This window comes from Jaculus jaculus, chromosome 8, assembly GCF_020740685.1.
Source record: "Jaculus jaculus isolate mJacJac1 chromosome 8, mJacJac1.mat.Y.cur, whole genome shotgun sequence".
Lineage (NCBI taxonomy): Eukaryota > Metazoa > Chordata > Mammalia > Rodentia > Dipodidae > Jaculus > Jaculus jaculus.
Window position 1 is genome coordinate 113,586,522 of NC_059109.1, and position 22,096 is coordinate 113,608,617.

Below are 22,096 nucleotides of genomic sequence, written 5' to 3' on the forward strand. Positions count from 1 at the left end.
CCCTACCTCTGCCTCCCAAGTGCTGGGATTAAAGGCGTGCGCCACCACGTCCAGCTTTTGTATTTCATTTTTAAGACAAGGTCTCTTGTAGGGTGTGGCCTTGAATTTGCTGAGGATGACCCTGAATTCCCAATCCTCCTGCTTCCACCTTTCAAATGCTAGGATTAAAGGTATGTATCAAGACGCCTGGTTATACAGTGCTGAGTATCAAACTCAGGTCCTCAAGCCCCGTAGGCAAGTACTTTACCAACTGAGTGACATCCTCATTTCAGCCACATCTCCAGCCCTAATTTTTTTTTTTTTTTTTGGTTTTTCAAGGTAGGGTCTCACTCTAGCCCAGGCTGACCTGGAATTCACCATGGATCTCAGGGTGGCCTTGAACTCACAGCGATCCTCCTACCTCTGCCTCCCGAATGCTGGGATTAAAGGCGTGCACAAGCACGCCCAGCTTCCAGCCCTAATTTTATGTGTTTAAAATTTTCTATCAACATAGAAACAAACAGATCTGAGGTAACCTACTTTAGATCTTGCTGACTATTTTTCTTCTTCCGAGGGGGTTTCTTCTTCTTCGGTTTATTTGTGTTGGTATTATTTTGCTTACTGTTTACCCCAAAATGGCCAGCAGAAATGTCGCTCTGCAATAAGTTGACCAACAATGGACTTGTTAACGTTACATCCTTATTGACTGGGAAGCCTGGATTCTGTCCACAGGACATCTGATTTCCATTGGGTGCTCCACTGAAAGGTGCATTGAAAGGCATCCCATGGCCTGAGAAATGGTTTCCCGAGGCACTGTTTCCCTGCATGGCCTGCACATGTGGGGGGACCATGTTGGTTTGTTGCATGCTAACATCAGGCATCATCTGAGACAAGTTGACATCATTATTTACGGTAGTAGCAGGATCACCATGCTGCTGGGCCATGTGTGGGCTGGGCCCGGGTGGCCGCAGAACTTGCCCCTGAATCCCCATAACCTGAGATGGGCTGCTGTTCACAGGCCCTTGTTGGGGCAGCATCTGTCCTGACATTTGTCCTGTAAACTGCACCATGTTTCCTTGCATGTTTGGAGTTGGTCCCCTTATTATCTGTGCTGGTCCCGGTATGACATTGGACTGGTTCTGAGTATTAAACTGTTGCTTATTTCCTTGCATTTGATTGGTCATGATTTGTTCTATCATTGGATTCTGTTGGAGCAAAACTTGTCCCTGAGGCCCCATCATCTGGTTGTGTGGTGCCATCATTTGTGGGCCCTGCTGGGAAAGCATCTGCTTGGGTGGGGTCATCCTTTGGGGAGAAGGCCCGAGGTTTTGGTTCTGAGGGTTCACCATCATCTGGCCCTGTGGCATAAGCTGGGCCCTTGAAAGGATCATAGGGTTCTGAGGGTTCAAAGCTCCTTGTTGCTGGACCATTTGGCCTTGGGAGGGCATAATCTGTTGGTGCATGCCCATCAGCTGAGATGGTGGACCCTGCTGGGGCTGGTTTTGCATGTTGCCCAGGTTCACCTGAGGAACACCAGAGCTACCAGCCTGCTGGTTGTTCATGTTGCCATGAATTCCCATGAGGCTGGGTTGCATCATATTTGGTGGCCCGTGGGACACCTGCATCTGGTTTTGAGGAGGACCAGCTCCTTGGCCACCTTAAGAAACAAAAACAAAGGTACAGTTTCAGAATGAAATATCATATTAAGATACTCAAATTATCTTACTTAGAAAGATACTTATCACCCATATATTCACTGCCAATGTAAGTTTACTATGTTTGACATACTTTCTGTGAGATTTTTAGAACATGGCATTATGGTAGGGTATGAGAAGTGCTTGCATTTTCCATGGCCATATAGCAAAGGAGAAACAGCTTCTATACTCCTGTGTAATGACTTAAAGACAATGTTTTGAAACATTAATAAAGTTTATTTTCAGATTAAATAGAAAGACAGTATTATCACTATTTCAGCATGACTTGTAGCTACAAAAAACATTTGTAGGCTAGTGAAATAAGCTCTATTATTAACGAATCAGGGAAATGATATTTAAAACTGCTTCTTGGGAAATTAATTATAACTCTCAAAGGTTATGTTACCTGAATGTTGTACTTTAAAGAAAAGAATAATACTTTCTAAGGACAGGTCTTCTCCCAATCTAGAAGCTGGCTTTAAGTGACAGTCAACTGGCTAGATGACCTATTGGGAAAGCTATGGACAGAGGGATGCTAAAACTACAGAAACCCTGCTCTATTGCAGTCCCTATAAACCAAATGAGGCATATTCTGTTCTTCTAACTTCTTTTGTATTTTTATTTTGTGTGTGTGTGCGTGCGTGCATGCGCACATATTTATGTTTATGTGTAAGTGCAGGTTTGTACATGTGGAGACCATGACTTTCTACATAATTTGAGGCAGTTTTTCTCTGTCTGGATTCTCTCTCTGCTGTGGTTCTTTGTTATGCTTGCCATGAGCTTCTGGGAAATTCTCCTATCTCCACCTCCCACTGCATAGGGTTTGGGGATCAAATTCAGATACTGGCTTGCATGGTGGGCATTTTATCTAGTGAGCCATCTCCCAAGCACCCCCACCAAGATCTTTAAGTTTAGACAAAAAATACTGCTTGAAGTATTTGTTTATTGTTGGGTTCTTAGGTTTTCCTATAGCTACTTGCTTTATTCCCCAAGCTGGAGATTGAATCCAAGGCCTCACACATGCCCAGTATTTATTCTACCACTAAGGTACATTCCCAGCCCATTTCCCCCTCTTTTTTTTTTTTAAATCTACTTTTTATTTTAATTTTTATTTTAGAGAGAGTGAACAAGAGAGAGAGAGAGAAGACAGAATTGGAGTGCCAGGGCCTCAGCCACTAAAATCAAACTCCAGACGCTTATGCCACCTAGTGGGCATGTGTGACTTTGTCCTTGTCTCACCTTTGTGTCTGGCTAACGTGGGATCTGGAGAGTCGAACATGGGTCCTTAGGCTTAGCAGACAAGCACCTTAACTGCTAAGCTATCTCTCCAGACCCCCTTTTAAATGAATAAGTAACTTACTTTGTTTTGTTGAGACAGGGTCTCAGCCAAGAATTGTCTTGAACTCTGTATAGCCTACTTTGGTCTCACATTTGTGCCAATATGTTTGGCATTTTTGCTTGTGTGGTCTGTACAGGTGCATGTGTTTGTAGATACATGTCTATATATGTAGAAACCAAAGGCTGATTTCTTTCCACTTTATTTTACTGAGGCAGGATCTCTAACTTGAACCCAAACCTGGTCAATTAGACTAGTCTGGTTAGCCAGTTTGTTCAGTGGGTTCTATTTCAGCCTCCCATGTAGCGAGTGCTTTATCCACAGAGCCATCTCTTCAGCTATGGCTTAAAAGAAAAATTCTCAGCTGGGCATAGTGGCTTATGCCTATAATCTCAGTATTTGGAAGGCCAAGGCAGGAAGACTGCTAGCTATGAGAACAAGTACAGCCTGGGCTGCAGAGTGAGACCCTGTTTCAAAGTACCAAAACCAACCAAACAAACAAACAAAAACAAAACAAAACAAAATCAAGACTCTACTTTTTTGTTTTATGTGATACTGAGGATAGACTCTAGGGCCTCCCCATGGTAGGCAAGTACTCTACAACTGATCTTTACCTCTAGCATATCTAACCATTTTTTTTTCTCAATTTTTATTAACATTTTCCATGATTATAAAAAGTATCCCATGGTAATACTCCCCCCCACTTTCCCCTTTGAAATTCCATTCTCCATCATATCCCTTCCCCATCTCAATCAGTCTCTCTTTTATTTTGATGTCATGTTCTTTTCCTCCTCTTATGATGGTCTTGTGTAGGTAGTGTCAGGCACTATGAGGTCATGGATATTCAGGCCATTTTATGTCTGTAGGAAGCATGTTGTACGGAGTCCTACCCTTCCTTTGGCTCTTCCATTCTTTTTGCCACCTCTTCCGCATTAGACAGTTTTTTTTTTGGTTTTTTTTTTGAGACAGCGTCTTGCTCTAGCCTAGGCTGGCCTGGAATTTGCTCTGTAGTCTCAGGATGGCCTCAAACTCAGGGCAATCCTCCTACCTCTGCCCCTTGAGTGCTGGGAATTAAAGGTGTGTGCCACCATGCCCAGTTCTATATCTTTTTTTTTTAATTTTTTTTAAGCATATATTATTTATTTATTTGAGAGAAGGAAAGAGGGAGAAAGAGAGAGAAAAAATGGGCATGCCAGGGATTCCAGCCACTGCAAATGAACTCCAGACACATGCACCACCTTGTACATCTGGCTAAAATGGGTCCTGGGGAACTGAACGAGGTCCTTTGGCTTTGTAGGCAAATGCCTTAATTGCTAAGCCATTTCTCTAGCCACCTACCTTTCATTTTTAACTTTTTTTTTTTTTGGAGGTAGGGTCTCACTTTAGCCCAGGCAGTCCTGGAATTCACTCTGTAGTCTTGGGGTGGCCTCGAACTCAAGGCAATCATGCATGCACCACCACACCTGGCCTGGTTTTTATACTTTTATGTGGGGACTGTAAAGCCATAATAGAGTTACCAAGCCAGTCCATTGTTCATATTTTAAGATTTTTTTTTTTTGAGGTAGGGTCTCCCTTTCGCCCAGGCTGACCTGGAATTCATTATGTAGTTTCAGGCTGGCCTCAAACTCACAGCAATCCTCCTACCTCTGACTCCTAAGTGCTGGTATTAAAGGCATGCACCACTATGTCCAGCTACTAAGTTTTTTTTTTTTTTCATGCCAGGGCCTCTTGCTGCTGCAAACTCCAGATGCATGTGCCACTTTGTGCATATGGTTTTATGTGAGTAGTGGGGAACTGAACACTAGCCTGCAGGCATTGCTAGCAAGTATCTTTAACCATTGAGCCATCTCCCCCAGTTCTTATTAAGTTTTCCTGAGTGCTGGAGAGATGGCTCAGTGGTTAAGGTGCTTGCCTGAAATGCCTAATAACCCAGGTTCAATTCCCCAGTACCTAGTAAAGCCAGATGAACAAACAGGCACATGCATCTGAAGTTTGTTTGCAGGAGCTAGAGTTCCTGGTGTGCCCAGTCTTTGTCTATGTCTGTCTGTCTGTCTGTCTCTCTCTCTACTTGCAAATAAATACGAAAGAGATTTTTCCTGAACAATAGGAAGTCTTTGCAAACTAGCTTAATAAATTCAAACAGGGATGGGGACAGTTCAATGGTTAAAAGGCACTTGCTTACAAAGCCTTCCGGCCAGGGTTTAATTTCACAGTGCCTATGTAAAGCCAGATACTTAAAGTACTGTATGTGTCTGAAGTTTATTTGAAGTGGCAAGAGGCCCTGGCATGCCCATTTTCTCTCCCCCAGCTCCAATTCTCTTCCCAATCTCTCCAACACTGTGCAAACAAAAATATTTTTGGCTGAGATGCACAAGGGGATGCATGCATCTGGAGTTTGTTTGCAGTGGCTAGAGGCCCTGGAGCACCCATTCTCTCCCTCTCTCCCCCTGCCTTTCTCTCTCTCTCAAATAAATAAATAAATAAACAAAATATATCTTAAAAAATATTTTTGCCGGGCATGATGGTGTATGTCTTTAATCCCAGCACTCGGGAGGCAGAGGTAGGAAGACTGCTGTGAGTTCGAGGCCACCCTGAGACTCCATAGTGAATTCCAGGTCAGCCTGGGCTAGAGTGAGACCCTACCTCAAAAACAAAAAAAAAAAAATTTTTTTGGTTCAACATGATGGCACATACCTTTAATCCTAGCACTAAGGAGAAAAAGGTAGGAAGATCACTAAGAGTTCCAGACCAGCCTGAGTTCCAAGTTAGCTTGGGCTAGAGTGAGACCCTATCTTGAAAAAAAGCCATAAACAAACAAACTTGAACTCCATAAGCATTGTATATGCTAAATACACTTTGCATCCCAGCGAATATTCATTTGACCAACACTTATTTATTGAACACTCATAATTGTAGGGTACTTTTGGCGTAAATATCAATAAACAAGATAGACAAAATTTTTGTTCCTTTAGAGTCTAGTTGGCAAGAAATACAATATAAGAAGTATTTTTTTTTTTTCAGGAAATAGGATAAACTGGAGAAATAAAACAGGGTAACAGAATAGAAAAATGACAGATAGGAGGAGAGATGCTTTAACAGACTAAATGGAGAAACCAAAACAATAGGTGCAAGTGGAAGACACTAGATAGCTGTGCTAGGGTGGAGGAATTATTAATTTCATCAACTTTAAAACTTCCTAGAAAAGCATTAATTCAATAATTCAGAAATAGTTTTTCATTAGCAAAATGAAGCACTTTTGTCCTACTCTTTTTTTTTTTTTTTTTTTTTGAGGCATGCCCAACAGACTGGCTTTTTTTCTTTATTTTAAAATTTTATTTATTTATTTGAGAGTGACAGAGAGAGAAAGAGGCACATAGGGAAAGAGACAGAGAGAGAGAATGGGCACGCCAGGGCCTCCAGCCACTGCAAACGAATTCCAGACGCGTGTGCCCCCTTGTGCATCTGGCTTATGTGGGTCCTGGGGAATCAATCCTCGAACCGGGGTCCTTAGGCTTCACAGACAAGCGCTTAACTGCTAAGCCATATCTCCAGGCCCCCCTTTTTCTTATTTTTATTTATTTTGTTTATTTATTTATTTTTCCCTGAGGTAGAGTCTTACTCTGGCCCAGGCTGACCTGGAATTAACTGTGTAGTCTCAGGGCCTCAAACTCATGGTGATCCCCCTATCTCCGCCTCCCGAGTGCTGGGATTAAAGGCATGTGCCACCTTACCTGGCCTACTTTTACTTTTTTATGTGAGGGAGCAACTGAGAGAGAAAGAGAGAGAGAGAGAGAGAGAGAGAGAAGGTGGGGAAGGGGAGTGAGGATGGATTAGCATGCCAGGGCCTCCAGCCACTGAAACTGAACTCCAGATGCATGTGTCCCCTTGTATTACATGTGCAACCTTGCACACGTGTCACTGTGCATCTGGCTTACATGGGACCTGGAGAATCGAACGTAAGTCCTTAGGCTTTGCAGGCAAGCACTTAACCACTAAGCCATCTCTCTAGCCCTTGACTTAAGTCTTCTCTCATCCTGCAAGAGATAGTTTGAACTTTTCCCCCATTAAGTCAGGAGTTTTCTCATTTTTTGAAAATATTTTATTTATTTATTCATTTATTTAAGGGTGGGGGGGCAGGTAGAAAGACAGAATAGGTGTGCCAGGGCTTTCAGCCACTGCAAACAAACTCCAGACACATGCTCCCCCTTGTGCATCTGGATTATGTGGGTCCTGGGGAATCAAACCGGGGTCCTTAGGCTTTGCAGGCAAAACACCTTAACATCTAAAAGCCATCCCTCCAGCCCGAGTTTTCTCATTTTTTAAGTGATTCAGTTAAAAGTCAGAACAATATAACATGTAAGTCCAAGGGGGAATAGGAATTCAGAAAATATTTAAGCTGGGTATGATGGCGCATGCCTTTAATCCCAACATTCAGGAGGCAGAGGTAGGAGGATCACTGTGAGTTCAAGGCCAGCCTGGGGCTACATAATGAATTCCAGGTCAGCCTAGGCTATAATGAGACTCTACCCTGAAAAAAAAATCCCAAATATCCTGAACAAAATATTTAGGCTACTTTAGTTCAAACTGTTTGAATGAAAAAGGGCAAGAGGATTAGTAATTTGTTTCCTAAGCAACCAGAAATCCAGAGACATAAAGTTTGTATTTAACACAATACTGCTTTTCAAGTACTTCTCAGTCAATCCACTATATCTTATTTCCTGTCCAAACTCTGATTAAAAATTATTTTTGATTTTTCAAGGTAGGGTTTCACTCTAGCCAAGGTTGACTTGGAATTCACTTTGTGGTTCTAGGCAATCCTCCCACCAATGCCTTCTGAGGGCTGAGATTAAAAGCATGTATCGCCACGCCCAGTCAAACTTTCTTTTATATATACTACATTGTTGGTATTAAATTTTCATTATCTGAAAAATGCCACACTGAATACCAGAATTCAGACATTTATCATGAACAAAGTGAACATTTTCTATACAGAAATTTAAAAGTTTAATATCTGAGCAAATCAGGCCCACTGCTGCCCTTATTAAGCAGAATCAAACAGTTGCAAGAAAAATCAAATAACCTAGACTATTTACAATCTTGGCCCTTAATAGGAAAAAGAAAAAAAAAAAAAGGAGAGGGGGACAACTCCTGCTCAAAGTAGTTTCATCTCCTTTTCACAAAGCATTTCCTAGCTCTTGAGGCATAGTATGTATTTTCCTTGAATCAGTCCTTGCTCTGAGAGATTATGTATGCATTTGAAGTTAAGGGGAAAGACCAGGACATATTCTTCTATCCCTGTTGTTCATTACAGTGTCTACCACAGAATAAATGCTACCCAAATAAATGAAAGCAAACAAACCTGCATGCTGGACATTTTGATTTGCTTGCAGTTGAGGGGCTCCTGAATTCCCAGGGGTGGTTGCTGTGGTAGAAGGCACCTGACCTTGCATAAAGTTCGGATTGGCCTGTCCTGCTGAGAAGCCAGGTGGGAGGCGTTTAGGCATTCCTTAATAGAAAACAATGAGTAAGGCAGTTACCTAGCAAATTTATACCTTGCTTAGATATGGAATGAATAAGGAAGGATGAGCTGCATGAAGTCTCCACTGGCTTAGCTTTCTGTGTCACACTGGTAGGATCTTTAATAATAAGGTTGGGAAAGATGGTTAAAAAAATCGACACAATCTCTTACATGAGCACTGTCAAAATGGAAAGGAAATACTAAAAAAATTATACTTAGAACAAGCCAAGGAAAAGATGGCAACCTGCTCCCTACATGTGATCTGAGGCCACACCATAGCAAAGTTTGAGGGCTCACATTTCTGAGTAATTAACTGACCCCCCAAATTTACATACTTTCACAAGGTACCAAGGAAGTATGCTAAATTTTCTCATATCCAAACAAACTGATAGGAAATACTATAAAAGAAAGAGTTGGGTTCTGATTAAGAACAGGTAAATGATTTTTATTTCCTTTGTGGAAATGGACTGCAATTTCTAGCAGAAGACCCCGCCCCCACACCCCCAGTGCTGTGCTCTTCTCTTCAGAAGAGAAAGGAGATAAGAAAGAGTTCACAAGAGTTTCAAAGTGAGGCTGTATTATGCATTATAATGCCTTTCATAGAAAGTTTGCTGTGATTCTGACAGCAATGATACTACAAACCATGCTCTAATGTAATCTTACTCAAGTATTGCTTCCTTTTAGGAAGGTCTAATTTCAGAAAACAAGTTTGTAGTAAGGACAGTTCAGACCCACTCACTGTCTGTAATGCAGGCCTTGATGTGGCCAGATCACCTAGGCAAGCTTATCAACTGCCCTGTAAAAGCATCAATACCCTAACGCTCATGTAATTTTTTCTTTGCTATTTTTTTAAGGGCCAAATTTTCAATACCCTGAAAAACTCTCTGTGGACAAATAAGCATTTGTCCTTCCTTCAGCAGTGACAAATCCCCATTTGCATGCTTCCATTGTAATTAAATCAGTAATCACATCTGCACTGATCCATGGCTAGATGCCCAGAACAGTGAAGTTTGGAGCAGAAACATTATTACATTTTCTAAAATCTTAGGATTCAAATATTAAGAGCCTGCATGTCAGCAAAACTAATTACAAGACAGTGAAAAGACTGATGAGCAACTCAATTTCACCAGAAACCATGGGAACATGCCTTTCCTATGTTGCACTGAGGATGCAAGGGTTTTTTCTGGGTAGGCAATGGGTGTCTTTGGTGGGGGGATATGCTTATCAGATGGCAGTATTACTGACGCTCTCTATACTTTACTGAAAAGCTCCCAGCACACTCATGTGCCCTAAATCAATGATTAATAAGAATAAATAATAAACATGGAGATGGATAAGTTTTACTGTAATCGTTTTACCTCTCACACAATAAGCTCCATTGCTTTTTCTTCATACAAGAGGCACCTTACAAAATAAATAAATAAATCTCCTTTAGGTATAACTAGTGGAATTCCCTCTCTAAGGAGCAGGCATTGGCATTATAAAATTATAAAAGTAAATTTTTTTTGAACTTATTCCCCTTTAATACTTTAATCAAACTTAACAAATATCATGCTTACTATTTTACTAAGATTAACAAAACTGATAGGCAGACGGGCATTTTTTGTCCCAATAAGATCCTATATTATCTTTTCATTTTTGTTCTGTTGCATAATCTTAATTTTTCAACAGATGAGAAGTCAAAGATGTTAATAAAATACATGTTTGGCCTGGACATTTTAGTTTAGTAGTACAAGATCAAGCAAAAATAGTTTGAAAATCAAAATGAACATCTCTATATTGAATTTTATCTGTACTTTAATCCAGAGAGCTAGCTTGTATTTAACCACTATCAAGATAACAGTGTATCAAATTAACTAAGTTATGTCACTACCATATCACAAAAACCAAATAATTACAACCTTATTTCACTCCCTCCATTCACTCTAAAAGCTGACATTTTACTCATATCTCTATCTAGCAAATTTACCAACACAAATATCTTCAGTGTTCCTCACCTCCTAGGCCTGGATGTAAACTCTGTGGCCCCTGGTTGGGTGGTTGCTGCTGCATCACCATGAAGTTAGGTGGCACATTTCCCTGTTGAACCATGGGATTCCGACCTGGAGAGCTGACGGGCTGCTGAAATCCCTGGGGAAGTGGGTTATTTTGAGGTGGCCTTGGTCCCATCTGCTGTTGCGTTTGGTTAACCGTTGGGGAGGATGCAGGGGATCCCTGCTGGAAGGAGGAGGGTGAGGAGGCAGGAGACTTGTTGGTGAGGTGGGGTTGCTGCAGGGGTGTAGGGACCCTGGAAGGCCCTCCCTGCAAGCTCTTCATCTGAGGAGCTGTGAACTGGCCTGTGTTGCTCATCTGAGGAAAGTTTGTATGGGCTTGTGAAGCTTGCTGGCTGCCAAAGGGATAAGGAGGGGGAGGGTGAGAAGGTGTCTGTACCGTGGATAAGGATGGTCTTGCCTGGAGTTGCTGCTGCATTGGGCCAGGCAAGGGAGATTTCTTCCACCCTTGGTTTGCAGTCATTGTGCCCAGAGAACCCTGGGCTGGTGGAGGCTGAAGGGCTCCAGAAGGCAGCTGGTTCCAGCCTGGAGGAACAGGCACCTGAGTTGGAGCAGTAAACTGGGGCCGCATGCCCTGTTGCTGTTGCTGCTGTGGAGGTCTTGTCTGCAACTGCTGCTGCTGCTGCTGCTGCTGTTGCTGCTGCTGCTGCTGTTGCTGCTGCTGCTGCTGCTGCTGCTGCTGTAGCTGGGGAAAATTAGCTGGGTTCATTTGTCTGTTCATAGGGACAGGCTGCATTGGATGATGTGGAGGTAAAGATCCTGAGGGATGACTCTGCTGCTGTAGATGGAGCCCAGAGAGGAGTGGATCCACTACATCTGTTTAAAGATAGAAAACAATAATTAACTTATTAAAACTTAGATCACAGCACAGTAGCTTGGAGTTGTTTTTACCACTCATATTACTATTCTTGTGAGCTCCTTCTAAGCACAAACAAACCAAAGATTATAGAAAGATGAACCCCAAGGTAGGGGATATTTTTTAGTAGGTAAAAGTACCTGGGCTCAAATCTCCAGTACCCACATAAATGTATGGTGGGTGTGGCAGCCTACCTGTAATCCCAGTGTTTGGGAGGTTGAGACAGGGTATCCCCAGGGCAAGCTGGCTAGCTAGACTAGCTGAATCAGTGAGCTCTATGTTTGAGCAAGTGACCCTGTCTCAATAAGTAAGAGGGAGAGTGATGATGGAAGACACTCTATGTCAACCTGTGGCCTCTAAACACAAATGCACGCACATACACACATACATGCCAAAAAAAAGAAAGAAAAAAACAAAGAGAAGATGAACGCTGCCTTTAAAGAGAGCCTATGGTTCACTAATGGATGAGAATGATTAGCTCCAGCTGTGGCTCCAGCTAGCTGGAAGAGGTACACACCTGGGGTCCTGCCTGAGCCAGCAGGAACAGAACTATGATGAAGGGATTCTCCACTCACACAAGCCTCATAAAGTCAAAAAACCTGAAGACAACAGAGACCAGCTGAGCAGCTCTGGAACAAATTCAGATACCCTGCATAGCCTCCCCTCCCCAACAGCCAGCAATGGGATCCACTGGAGATACAAGGGATCAGAGCCACCCTTCAGACACATAGCATCCAGCACAGCTAATCTGAACAACAGATCCATCAGACCCCAACCAGCCTAGCTGAGAACAGAAGCCATCCCAAAAGGTAACAGGCCCTACTTATACTGGGTCAATACCTGCTCCAAATCCAGGTATACAGGCACTGGAAGTGGTAATTGTACCTTCCATTTCAGGGCAGGTTATGTGTTAGACTTGATTGATGTACTTTTGGTTGGCTTAACCATTCTTTAAAAAAAATTTTTTTTAAAAAAATATTTTATTTATTTGAGAGAGAAAAAGTGGGAGGTAGAGAGAAAGAGAGAGATGGGTGTGCCGAGGCCTCCAGCCACTGCAAATGAAATTCAGACGCATGCAGCCTCTTGTCTATCTGACTTACGTGGGTCCTGGAGAACTAAAACAGGGTCCTTTGGCTTTGTAGGCAAATGCCTTAACTGCTAAGCAATCTCTCCAGCCTTTAAATTTTAATTTATTTATTTTTACTTATTTATCAGACAAAGAGAGAATGAGAATGGGCACACCGGGGCTTCTAGCCACTGCAAATGAACTCCAGACACACGCATCACCATGTATGTCTGGCTTACATGGATTCTGGAAAGTCGCTTCTGGGTCCTTAGGCTTCACAAACAAGCACCTCAACCACTAAGCCATCTCTCCAGCCCTGGCTTTGCCATTCTTAAATAAGCTGTGTTTGGGGCTTGACTTTTATTGCTTTTGATATTTCCTGATTTATAGTGCCTTTCTGTCTTGCTCTTCTGTCTGTCTTGGGGATAGGGTTTCACTTGGGCCCAGGCTTACCTGGAACCTATTACAGACCAGGATTCTCAACTTTCTAGTCAATAGGATTAAGAGTGTGAGTCAACACACATCCTTTGGGACTTTGGCCTTGTTAAATAATCTGTTTGTTTTAATCCCCACTTTTTTTGTTTTCTTGTTTTTCTAAGTAGGGTCTAACCCAGGCTGACCTGGAATTCACAGTGTAGTCTCAGGGTGGCCTTGAACTCACTGCCATTGTGATTATATCCCAAATGCTGGGATTAAACATGTGTGACACCATGCCTGGCAAATCCCGAATGTAGCCTCAGGGTGTCCTTAAATTCATGTTGATTCTCCTACCTTTGTCTCCTTAGTGCTAGGATGAAAGGGTACCACCACACCTGGCTAATATGTTAATCTTGAATCTTGAAGGGCTGGGTGACATAAAGATAGATGTACCAAATTTTGACAAGATGGCATGATGTTTTTTTGTAGGAATGAAGTAACTCAAGGTATGCTTTAAAAAAAAAAAACTTTTAAAAAAATTTTATTTCTTTATTTGAGAGCAACAGAGAGAGAGAGAGACAGAGAGAGAGAGGTGTGTAGATAGAGAATGGGTGCGCCAGGGCCTCCAGCCACTAAAAATGAACTCCAGATGCATGCGCCACCTTGTACAACATCTGGCTTACGTGGGTCCTGGGGAATTGTGCCTTGAACTAAGGTCCTTAGGCTTCACAGGCAAGTGCTTAACCACTAAGCCAACTCTCCAGCCCACAAGGCACACTTTTTATGAATATGAGGACATAACTTATTAAAAAAATGAGGTGGTGAGGTGTGATGACACAAACCTTTAATCCTAGCACTAGGGAGACAAAGGTTAGGAGGATCGCTGTGAGTTCAAGGCCAGCCTGGGATGACAGAGTGAATTCCAGGTCAGCATGGCTAAAGTGAGACCCTACCTTGGAAAAAAAAAAAAAGGAAATTCTGAGGAACAAGTGATGACATTTAGTTGTAAGAAATCACAGTAGGTTTTATACAGAAGATGATAGCATTTGACATGGACAGTTATGAATTCAGCTAGATTTTATAATGATCTCTATATGAAGTTCCAGCTTCTTTAATCCCTGAAGAGAGGAAGTCATTACCTGACTGAGAAGCAGGGCGAGGAGTCCTGGGCTGCAGGTCTGGATTGGGGCCTGATGCCATCACAGAAGATGACACGTTCCCACCCTGGGGCATCATAACAGCAGCAGGGCTGGTCATCCGTATTAATCCTAGAAGAAACAAAATGCCTAGAATAGAGTACTGAAGTTGGCACATTCTTTTTTTTTTTTTTCCTCTGAGGCAGGGCCTCACTTCCAGGCTGACCTGGAATTCACTGTGTAGTTTCAGGACGGCCTCCAACTCACAGTGATCCTACTACCTCTGCCTCCAAAGTACTGGGATTAAAGGCCTGTACCACCACACCTGGTTCTTTTTTTTTTTTCTTAAACATTATTTACTTATTCATGAGAGGGAGGGGGAGACAGATAGAGAATGGGCATACCAGGGCCTCTAACCATTGCAAACGAACTTTAGACATGTGCCACCTTGTGCATCTGGTTTATGTGGGTATTAGGGAATTGAACCTGGATACCTAGGCTTAGCAGGCAAATGCTTAACCACTAAGCCATTCCTTCAGGCCAGTGTGTGTATTTTTTTTTTTTTTTTTTTTTTTTTAGGTAGGGTCTCACTCTAAGCCTAGGCTGACCTAGAATTCACTATGTAGTCTCAGGGTGGCCTCGAACTCACGGCAATCCTCCTACCTTTGCCTCCCGAGTGCTGGGATTAAAGGCGTGTGCCACCACGCCCGGCTGTGTATTGTTTTTGAGTCGGGGTCTTACTCTGTAGCCCAGGCTGGCCTGGAACTCAAGACAATACTCCAGCCTCAGTCTACCTGAGTGTTGGGATTACAAGTATGAACCATCATACACAGCTTAAAATTGAAATGACATAGAATTATGAAAAGATATGAAAAATTTTCTCTTATTTTTTTGTTTGAGACAAGGTCTTGCTACGTAGGCCAGTCTGGGCTATATATATAAGTTCTAGGACAGAATGACCTTGAGGTCATGGCAACATTCCTGCCTCAGCCACCAAGTGCTGGGATTACAGGTGTGTATCACTATGCTCAGCTGACTCATTTGTATATCATCTACGTTACCTTTTGGAACTCTAAAATCTTGGCTTTATCTTCACATATAAAGTAGGCAGATATACTTGAAACCTTACTTCTTCTCAATCACATTCTATTTCTTCTTCTTTTTTATTATAGTTGGCATTTATTAGCTCCATGCATGCTTTAATTCACCTTTTCTATATATGTAGTTATACTGCACAGCATTTTTGTGTATTTTAAAAAAATAATTTGTGGGCTGGAGAGATGGCTTAGCAGTTAAGGCATTTGCCTACAAAGCCAAAGGACCCCGGTTCAATTCTCCAGAATCCACATAAGCCAGATGCACAACAGCAGCTGGAGTTTATCTGCAGTGGCTGGTGGCCCTGACGTACCCATTCTCTCTCTGTCAAATAAATAAATAAATTATATTAAAAAATAATAATGTGTGTGTGTGCATGCCAGAGTCTTTCGGCACTGAAAAGAGATATCAGACACATGGGCAACTTTTTGTGTCCAGTTTTATATGGATGCTGGGGACTCAAACCCAGGTCAACAGGCTTTGCAAATAAGCACCTTTAACCACTGAGCCATTTTCTTTCTTTTTTTTTTTTTTTTTGAGGAAGGGTCTCACTCTAGCTCAGGCTGACCTGGAATTCACTATGTAGTCTCAGTGTGACCTTGAACTCATAGAAATCCTCCTACCTCTGTCTCCCAAGTGTTGGGGTTAAAGGCATGCATACCATGGCCAGCTTCCAGCCCTGCATTTTTGTATGTTTTAATTAATGTTTTATATTTCATTTATTAACTTGAAAGCAGAGAGGGAGAGTGAATAATGGGTGTGCCAGGGCCTCTTGCCCCTGCAAATAAACTCCAGACCCATGCATCACCCAGTGCATCCGGCTTTATGTGAGTACTAGACATCAAACATAGGCCCTCAGGCTTGTTCAAAGCAAGCACCTTTAACTGCTGAGCCATCTCTCCAGCCTCTTTTGTATGCTTTTCAAAAAAAAAAATTAATTAATTTGAGACAGACAGAGAGAGAATGGGCATGCCAGAGCCTCTAGCCACTTTAAACAAACTCTAGATGCATGTGCCACCATGTGCATCTGGCTTACATGGGACCTGGAGAACTGAACCTGCTGGGTCCTTAGGCTTCACAGATAAGCGCCTTAACCACTTTATTTCTAGCTTACTGTTGTTCTGCTGTTTTTTTGCTCAGGTAAGTCACTTAGCTTGTTTTTCAACTGACTATTCCACATTGATTTAAGTATCCAGGAGCCTCACTTTTCTTCCAATAACTGTAATGGACACATCTCACAAATTTTGATATATACTATTCTCATTCTTCCATCCTAAAATTCTTAACTGTCCCATTCCATCATGATTACTTTTTCAAATCATTGGGTGTTTAGAATATAGTTTTAAATTTCCAAAAATATGGTGTTCTTTGATCATTTGTTATTTATTTTGCCAAAAAGTTAACTTTACTACAATCAGAAAATTGGATCTATGTGATATCTGGCATTTACTAAGACTTGCTTTTAAATATTTTTGTTGCCAGACGTGGTGGCACACGCCTTTAATCCCAGCACTGGGGAGGCAGAGGTAGGAGGATTGCCATGAGTTCGAGGCTACCCTGTGACTACATAGTGAATTCCAGGTCAGCCTGAGCTAGAGTGAGACCCTACCTTGAAAAACATAACAAAAAATATTTTTGTTAATTTATTTGCAAGCAGAGAAAGAGAAAGGTGGGGGGCCACACTAGGACCTCAACACTACAAATGGACTCCAGATACATGTGCCACTGGCATCTGGCTCTACATGGGTACTAGGGAATCAAGGCTTTCCAAGCTGAACCATTTATCCAGCCCTAAAGCTTGCTCTTGATAGATGAGGTGGCTGAGTATTAAGGCAATGGACTGCAAAAACTTGCATCTAAAATCGTCTATGGTTAATTTGTATAAAAGTTCTTTTTGTTTGTTTGTTTTGTTTTGTTTTTCAAGGTAGGGTCTCGCTTTAGCCCAGGCTGACCTGGAATTCACTATGGAGTCTCAGGCTGGCCTCCAACTCATGGCAATCCTCCTACCTCTGCCTCCCGAGTGCTGGGATTAAAGGCGTGCACCACCACTCCGGCCCTAAAAGTTCCTTTTATGCTTGAAAAGATTAAGAACTCCTGAATTGGTACTACAGAGTCTACATGTTCATTATATAAAACTTTGGCAGCATTCAAGCTTTATCCTTATTGAGTTTTGTTTTTTTAAGGTAGGGTCTCACTCTAGCCCAGGCTGACCTGGAATTCACTATGTAGTCTCAGGATGGCCTCGAACTTATGGTGATCCTCCTATCTCTGTCTGTGCTGGGATTAAAGGTGTGTGCCACAACACCAGCCTTATTTTCTTTTTATAACCTTCACTCACCAATTACTAACAGAGGTGCAGTACAATCTCTAAAATTTGCTATCTCCCTGTACTTCTTGAAATTTGGAGGCTACATTATTAGGTATATAAAATTTTAGCTATCTTGGGCTGGAGTGATGGCTCAGCAGTTAGGGAGCTGGCCTGTGAAACCTAAGAATCCAGGTTCAATTCCCCAGTACCCATGCCATGTAAAGCCACGTTTGCAGTAGCTGGAAGCCCTGGTGTGCCCATTCTTTCTATCTGCCTCTTTCTCTCACCTTCTCTCTTACATAAATAAAAATATTTTTTAAAATTAGCTATCTTTTTTGTGTGTGTGCAGGCAGTATGTGTGTATCGATGCATGTGCCCTGTATGTACACTAGGTCCTGATAATGCTCAGCTGCATGTTTCCTTGAAATAAGATTTTCTCACTGAACCCAGAGCTATCCTTTTAGGGTGAGACTGGCTGACGAGCAAGCCCCAGCAATCTTCTGGTCTATGCTCCTCACTGGGCTGGGGTTACAGGCCATGCCCACCTGCATATATGGATGCTGGGGAATTGAAATTAGGGAATCTCATGCTTGCACACCAAGTGCTCTTATCTGCTCAGCTATCTCCCCAGCTCCAATTTAACTATTTTCTTAGTGAATTGCTCTTATGTTACACAGGGCCTTTTTCTATGATGATGATGATGATGATGATTATTATTACTATTATTATTTATAGTATTTGGAGTTTGGCATATGATAGGTAAACAGTCTGTCATTGAGCTACCCCTTCTCCCACCTTTTTTTTTGAGGTAGGGTCTCATTCTAGCCCAGGATCCCTAAATTTTTGAGACAGAGTCTGAGTTGCCCCAGCAGGCCTTCTACTTGCTATTCAGTCCAAGCAGGCTTCGAACTTGGGATCCTTCTGCCTCAGTTTCCTTAGTTGCTGTGATTACAGGTGTGCACCATTATGCCCAGTTTATATCTTTATGTCTATCTTATCTGATAAAAAGTTATAACTTTTCTTGGTTAATATTCTTCTGGCTTAATCCTATTTGTTACTTTGAACCTATGTCTTACCAAGTTCTTACATCAGCACAGCTACACTTGAGATTACTCTTAGTAGTCATTGCCTTTGTATTGTGTTCATAATCCATTTACCTTTATTGCTAACTACTAGTACATAACATTGGTCATTCTATGATTTTTATTTGCCTTCCTTTTTTCTATGCTGTTTTTCTATTTTTCCTGAATTTTGTTGAAATTTTCATTATGTCCTTCCTTTCTATCTTTCCACTACCTGTTTAGTAGTTGTACATTCTATTATCATTTTTGGGGGGTGGGGGAAGGTTCGAGGTAGGGTCTCACTCTAGCCCAGGCTGACCTGGAATTCACTACATAGTCTCAGGCTGACTTTGCACTCACAGTGATTCTCCTACCTCTGCCTCTCAAGTGCAGGGATTAAAGGTGTGCACCACCATGCCTGGCACATTCTATTATTATATTGATATCTTCAAAATGTTACAGGCACATCAGGGATTTGAAGTGTAATGACAATATATGATAATTACTATTAATAAGTCAATAGTTTATTTTAGATTTACCCATTGTTTACCAAGCATTAGCTCACCATTCCTTCTTAGATATTATTTCTTCCATCTTAGGTTCAACCTTCTTCTTCCTGAAGTACATCCTTGAGCAGTTCAATAGCAAGGGTCTGTTAATGGTAAATTCTCTTAGTCTCCTTGAAAAGTTCTCTTGTTTTACTACTCTTGGCAGTACAGCTAGATTTGAAATTTTAGGCTATCAACGAATTCCTCTGTACCCTGAAAAATATTACTTTGTTTTCTGGCTTCCAATGCTTCTGTTGTGAAATCAGCTTGCTGACATGGAATTCAATGTGAGGTCTTAGGGTGGCCTCAAACTTATGGCGATCCTCCTACCTCTGTCTCCTGAGTGCTAGGATTAAAGGTGTGTGCCACCATATCTAGCCTGAAAGTCTTTCTTTTATAAACAATTGGTCTTTTTTTTTGGGGGGGGGGCTTGAACATTCTTTTTGTTTTATAAGTTCTATAGTTCTACAATACTGTACTTAGGTGTGAATTTATTTTTATTTATGATGCTCAGAATTGCTGCGTTTCTGATTCTAAGAAATTATCTCTTTATTTCTTTAAAAATAGCTCTGGAAAAATTCCAAGTATTTTTCACTTCTTCCCCTCAATTTATCTTTTTCCCCCTTTATCTTTTTTAAAAATGTATTTAAAAATGTCATTTATTTATTTATTTGAAAGAGAGAGAGAAAAAGAGTGTGGGCATGCCAGGACCTCCAGCCACTGCAAATGAACTCTAGATGCATGTGCCATCTTGTGCACATATGTGACCTTGTGCGCTTGCATTACCTTGTGCATCTGGCTTATGTGGGATCTGGAGAGTTGAACATGGGTCCTAGGTTGTACAGGCAAGCGTCTTAACCACAGAGCCATCTTTCTAGCCCTCAACATTTTTTCTTTTTAATTTTTTTTTTTTTTTTTTTTGTTTTTGAGGTAGGGTTTCTCTCTAGCCCAGGCTGACCTGGAATTTACTATGTAGTCTCAGAGTGGCCTCAAACTCATAGCGATCCTCCTACCTCTGCCTCCTTAGTGCTGGGATTAAAGATGTGTGCCACTATGCCCAGTTTTCAACTTTGTTTTTGAAACAGGGTCTCTCACTGAACCCAGAGCTCACCTATTTGGCTAGTCTCTGTCTCTTATCTTCTAAGAACTGGGATTACAAGCATGCACCATCATGCTTGGCATTTATGTGGGTGCTGGAGACCCAAACTCAAATCCTTACATTTGTGCAGCAAATGTTTTACCACCTGAGTCATTGCTACAGCCTTCTTGACTTTTTTTGCATTTCTATTTCTTTATTTATTTTTGATTCATTCTGGGTGATTTATTTTCAGTTTTTTTTCCTTGCTTGTGTGTGTGTGTGTGTGTGTGTGTGTGTGTGTGGTGAATGTAGATGTATGTGTTCTGTTGTGCCCATACATTCACCTGTGGAGGCTGGAGTGGGATGTCAGATGTCTTGCTCCATCACTCATGGTATTGTTTTGAGCTTGAGGCTACTTTTTACTGATTCTAGAGCTTGCAGAGCTCTACAGATCCTTCGGTCTCTCCTTTGCTGCAGGACTCTGGGATTATAGGTGCACATTGCCAGGCCAACCATTTTATATGGATTTATAAATTTATAATTTGCTGAATAAACTTTTTACTTTGACTCTTTATTTTTACAAGTTCTTTTCTCCCTCCAAAGTTATTTGAAAATATCTTTTGTTTGTTTGTTTGTTTTTTTGAGGTAGGGTCTCACTCTAGCCCAAGCTGACTTGGAATTCACTATAGGGTCTCAGGGTGGCCTTGAACTCACAGTGATCCTTCTACCTCTGCCTCCCAAGTGCTGGGATTAAAGGCATGCGCCACCACGCCCAGCAATATCTTCTTTTCTTCTTATGGTTTTGTTTTTTATTCTTATGGTTTTCTTAATTTTAAATTAATACTCTTACTATCCTGAAATTCTGGAAGACATCTAACTCTACAGTTGTGAATCTGGAAGTGTAAGCTCCTTTCTTTATTCTTTTATAATAAACAGCAGGCTTTAGCTAAAAGAAGTCTACAAGCTGGGCTGGTGGCACATGCCTTTAATCCAAGCACTAGGGAGGAAGAGGTAGGATTGCTGAGTTTGAGGCCACTCTGTGAAATCCAGGTCAGCCTGGGCTAGAGCAAGACCCTATTTCAAAAAAACAGGAAAACAAAAGAAGAAGAAAGAAGAAGAGGAAGAAGAAGGAGAGGAAGAAGAGGAAGAAGGAGAGGAAGAAGAGGAAGAGGAGGAAAAAGAGGAAGGAGGAGGAAGAAAGAAGAAGAGGAAGAAGGAAGAAAGAAGAAGAGAGGGAGAGGAAGGAGGAGGAAGAAAGAAGAGGAAGAAGAAGAAGAGGAAGAAAGAAGAGGAAGAGGAAGAAGAAGGAGAGGAAGAAGGAGGAAGAAAGAAGAGGAAGAGGAAGAAGAAGGAGAGGAAGAAGGAGGAAGAAAGAAGAGGAAGAGGAAGAAGAAGGAGAGGAAGAAGGAGGAAGAAAGAAGAGGAAGAGGAAGAAGAAGGAGAGAAAGAAGAGGAAGAGGAAGAAGAAGGAGAGGAAGAGGAAGAAGAAGGAGAGGAAGAAGAAGAAGAAGGAGAAGAAGAGGAAGAAGAAGAGGAAGAAGGAGGAAGAAAGAAGAGGAAGAAGGAGAGGAAGAAGAAGAAGGAGAAGAAGAGGAAGAAGGAGAAGAAGAGGAAGAAGGAGAAGAAGAGGAAGAAAGAAGAGGAAGGAGAGGAAGAAGAAGAAGAAGGAGAAGAAGAGGAAGAAAGAAGAGGAAGAAGGAGAGGAAGAAGAAGAAGAAGGAGAAGGAGAGGAAGAAGAGGAAGAAGGAGGAAGAAAGAAGAGGAAGAAGGAGAGGAAGAAGAGGAAGAAGGAGGAAGAAGTAGAAGTAGTAGTAGTCATCCTCTGCAATGGCCTGGGTTGAGTTTATGCCCTGCATAGCTTCAGTGGTTATCACCAGTCTAGAACCCCCTAGTTAATGACAGCTTGGCAGTTTCTGGGTCCTTTCATTAACATATGTTTGACATGCCAAGCTG

General features: G+C 41.8%; 1 protein-coding gene across 7 annotated transcripts in view; it reads right to left on the reverse strand.

Annotated features, from left to right (window-relative positions):
- The window catches only part of Ncoa6 (nuclear receptor coactivator 6), a 139,378-nt gene that overhangs the window by 43,725 nt on the left and 73,557 nt on the right, over nt 1-22,096 (reverse strand). For 5 of the 7 annotated variants that reach the window (XM_045155745.1, XM_045155742.1, XM_045155738.1 and 2 more), the window contains 4 exons: nt 14,057-14,185; nt 10,525-11,394; nt 8,369-8,515; nt 520-1,636 (listed from right to left, as the gene is read on the reverse strand). In XM_045155745.1, the coding sequence (XP_045011680.1) occupies nt 520-1,636; nt 8,369-8,515; nt 10,525-11,394; nt 14,057-14,185 (2,263 nt within the window). The remainder of the gene's footprint in view (nt 1-519; nt 1,637-8,368; nt 8,516-10,524; nt 11,395-14,056; nt 14,186-22,096) is intronic. The other 2 variants (XM_045155744.1, XM_045155743.1) reach the window with 2 other exon arrangements.